The 3,953-nt window shown below is 33.0% G+C and overlaps 2 protein-coding genes across 2 annotated transcripts in view; one reads left to right on the top strand and one right to left on the bottom strand.

The window, feature by feature from the left end:
- The first annotated feature begins 225 nt into the window (after positions 1-225).
- Positions 226-2,642, top strand: LOC108689415 (succinate dehydrogenase [ubiquinone] iron-sulfur subunit-like). The gene is made up of 5 exons (XM_018196168.1): positions 226-645; positions 1,126-1,376; positions 1,730-2,027; positions 2,113-2,235; positions 2,365-2,642. Exons 1-5 carry the CDS (start codon positions 475-477, stop codon positions 2,500-2,502), a joined length of 981 nt encoding a protein of 326 aa, XP_018051657.1. The 5' UTR covers positions 226-474; the 3' UTR covers positions 2,503-2,642.
- A 514-nt stretch (positions 2,643-3,156) lies between these two features.
- LOC108689447 (serine/threonine-protein kinase Chk2-like) overlaps positions 3,157-3,953 on the bottom strand; it is a 3,051-nt gene continuing 2,254 nt past the window's right edge. The window contains exons 6-7 of the mRNA XM_018196205.1: positions 3,554-3,709; positions 3,157-3,490 (exon numbers count right to left, since the gene is read on the bottom strand). Of these exons, the coding sequence (XP_018051694.1) occupies positions 3,296-3,490; positions 3,554-3,709 (351 nt within the window). The 3' untranslated portion in view covers positions 3,157-3,295. The remainder of the gene's footprint in view (positions 3,491-3,553; positions 3,710-3,953) is intronic.

Below are 3,953 nucleotides of genomic sequence, written 5' to 3'. Positions count from 1 at the left end.
TATAAAATATGTCCATATATATAACATTTTTTATTTTTTTCCAGGTTGAATTATTGGAATATACAAATATATATAAAATATATATTAAAAAACAGACTTTTTATAGAAATCTATGGATGTGTACTTCTTGTACAAAAAATCTGTGACAACCACAAATAATAAAGCACGTGGCATATAAAATTATAAACAGAACTCTAAACTGAAATTTGGCCCAAGTTTTACTATCTAAAGTAAAATTTAAACTATCGAAGATGTCTTATGAATCGTTAACATAAATTGATATAAATTCGTCGCAGACTGTTCGTGAAGTTCGTTCTCGATGATATTTTGTTCGTGCGATGTTTGACGAGTCTGAGATAAATGCGACCGCGACGAGACGTAATGATTGAAATAGTGCGACGTGACATCACGAAGACATCATCCTCGAGATAATATTGTACGGGAGTGGAGGCGATAGGTCACAGAGAGTGGGTCATGTATACTGCTGTGAGCAGAAGCGTATTCACGAGCCATTTCTGGATGCGGGGAGTCGCGCGCATTCGCGTATCGAGGTTGTCAACATCGGCCAAGGAAACTCCAAGCGAGACGGATACAGCGGTGGCGAAGGAAATCGCGGGCATTGCTGAGTGTAAAACGCCTTCGAAAGTTAGTCATCCTATACTTGAGAAAAAGCGCGAGGATCTTCCTGTCTTTAATATGCAAAATTCAAATCCGAATTCTTAAAATGTGCTATGCATTTTTTTGCTATTGCTTAGCGAATCGTAGCTTTATTTTGTATTATCTAAAAATGTTCTTTGTAATTTTACACTTTCGACATTTAAACTGATATTAATATACAAACATTAGAAAGAAAAAAAGAACAGAAAGATGAGAAGAATATAGAATTTTTTCTATAAAGAATTTTTTCTATAAAGAACAAACCTTGGGACATTTGATTATTATGATATTGAGACAAGTTTTCTTTTCGCACACAATATATTTCAATGCATATGAAAAAAGAATGTCTTCGATCGTAAAATTGTTGAAAGAATTAAAGGACTTAGATTATGCAAATGTACATACACTATGTTTAAATGTGATTATTATTTCTGATCTGATATTTCTGATATATCTGATCTTTTGTAGGAGACAAAAGTTGAGCCAAGACTACAAATTGTACGTGTATATCGATGGAATCCAGAAAAGCCGAAAGTGAAGCCGTACATGCAACAGTTCAGCATAGATCTGAACAAATGTGGCACGATGGTGCTAGATGTATTGGCATTTATCAAGGCACAGCACGATCCGACATTGTCCTTCCAGAGGTCCTGTCGCGAGGGCATCTGTGGATGTTGCGGAATGAACATAAACGGCGTGAATACCTTGGCTTGCGTAACGTAATTCGTCATTCAACGATATAAAAATAAAATTTTTAACGTCGGTAAATCAGGCAATAAAAATATTGAGTTCTTTGAATTTGATCCTTGAAAAACTTGATGTATTTAATAGTAGTTTAATCCAAATATTTAGGATTTCGATATGTGGATAATTTTAGATGTGAGATACTTTGGATACTTGGAGATCTATGAATGTCTGAAATTTGAAATGGTCGTGTTAATTTTACATGTCGTATATTTTCGTTTACGTAATTACTTTTCTAGTCTTCTTATCGCGATAAAATTTATTTAAAAAAAAAATCTCCCCTTAATCTCACGTTAACGTTGCTACCGAAATTGCTTAAAATTTTCAGGAAAATAAAAGAATCTCCGAAGCCACTGGTGATCTATCCTCTACCGCATACGTATGTGATTCGAGATTTAATTCCGGATATGGAACAGTTCCTGAGACAATTTCACAAAATCGATCAGTATCTAAAGCGACCGGGTGAGGATGACTTCCTCGGTATGCGGCAAATTTTGCAAAGTCCAAGAGACAGGAAGAAACTCAACGGCTTGTACGAATGTGTAATGTGTGGATGCTGCACATTTTCATGTCCTCCTTACTGGTGGCTCGGTGATAAATATCTAGGACCTGCGGTGCTACTGCAGGTAACAGATCGACATTTTTTCTACGGCAAATAAAATGAAAATGTATCATTATTTACGTTGTATAATCATTCGCTTATATCGCTAGGCATACAGGTGGGTAATGGATTCACGGGACATGGCACATGAAGAAAGGCTATTGAAGATACGAGATTTCTATTCGGTTTATCGATGTCACACGATCTTCAATTGCACAAAGACGTGTCCAAAGGTGAATCTTAAACGACATTATTCACTATTTTTTCTCCTGCGATACAAAAAGAATTTAATTCCTTCAAAAGAAATTATATATCTAAATCTTAATTTTCATTTTCACACGATATTATTGTGTATCCAATAGGGTCTAAATCCAGGAAGAGCAATAGCTCAATTAAAATGTTTGCTAGCCGGACTTACGAAGAAAGAGAAGCCAGACCTTGAGACAGCACTTCCGAATTTCTGCCAAAGTGAGGAGCAATACTTAAGTAAAAAAGAATGAAAAAATAGAATATAGTTCGCAAGAGGTTCTTCTTTATTGTATAAAGTCCATCACTTTGAATAAAGACCTTAGCATAATTGAGCACTAAAGTTGATTTTGTACAAGAGATAATAAACTCGTAACGATGATTAAATATAAAAGATAAATTAAGCATTTTCTTTGCACATTTGGCATTAAACGTAAGGCAGTCTTAATCTCTTTTTATTAGCATTATATCCTTGAATTCTAAATTTTCTAATCAAAGTTTATAAAGTTATAAATTGGCACTTATAATATTAATCAATAACCTTAACATTTTATTTATGTCATATATCACAAATACGCTGTATGTCTAAGTTAAATAACGCTAACACTATTACTGTCTCTGGATCACAAATTCTTGTATTCATCAAATTGAGATTAGTCACAAAATAAAAGAATATATTGTACAGAGAATTCTATATGTATCTTATCGTAGAGTATATGAATCTTATTTATCTATTTCTCGATTTTCTAATACTGAGTTAATCACTAAGTATATTAAGTAAAAAAATATTATTTCTACTTGTTATACCATGTTTATACTATTAAACATATAGAGATTTAAAAGATTGATTTTATAAACTTGATAATTTTTCGATACATTGAATTTATCAAAATTTATTGAATGCCCGCTTTTTAAATGAAAATTATTCTAAGTGGATAACGTATATATGTATTACAATATTAACGAAAAAAAGCCAGCTCTATCAAGAGGACATATGTCTCCACTTTTTGCTCGCAAAATGAGATATTTTTTTATGTTTTTCTTTTTTCAAATAAGTCGAGGACGTTTATTCCGATGGATATTTGAAGGTGGTAAATTCTCGTCATTATCTTCATTATGAATAACACCGGACATCAGCCTGTTGACTTCTCTTTGCATATTTATGTCACGTAACCATGGATGTAACAAGATCTGTGGCACTGTTATACGTTTCTTCGGATTCACCGTCATCATACGTTTAATCTAGAACAACACGATATCCATTAAGATCAATCACAGTTAATAAATGCAGACATTATTACGTACCAGATTTATAGCATCCTGTGATACTAGTGTAAAATATGATCCAAATTCATACATTCCACCTTTAATTTGATCTGCTAAAGTAGCATTATTATTTGAGAAAGGAACTCTGCCACTTAAACTGACATACAATATCACTCCTAAACTCCATACATCGACCTGAAAGAATTCCAATGAAATACAAATGATTCTTCTGCATAAGCCACGTTCAGATATACACTAACTACTGAAAATCTATAATTCACGTTACGCATACTATAAATTTTCAATATTGACAGTATAAATCTAAATGGCCATAATTATTTTGCGAGAATGATAATGATAGAGCAGTTATCTATAAAGAAAAAAATCCAAGTTCGATTCCTTGCAATATTCCTCGCATATTCACCTCGCATATTCAAGA

This window comes from Atta colombica, unplaced genomic scaffold, assembly GCF_001594045.1.
Source record: "Atta colombica isolate Treedump-2 unplaced genomic scaffold, Acol1.0 scaffold27, whole genome shotgun sequence".
Taxonomy (NCBI): Eukaryota; Metazoa; Arthropoda; class Insecta; order Hymenoptera; family Formicidae; genus Atta; species Atta colombica.
This window is presented reverse-complemented; position numbering and strand designations above follow the sequence as displayed.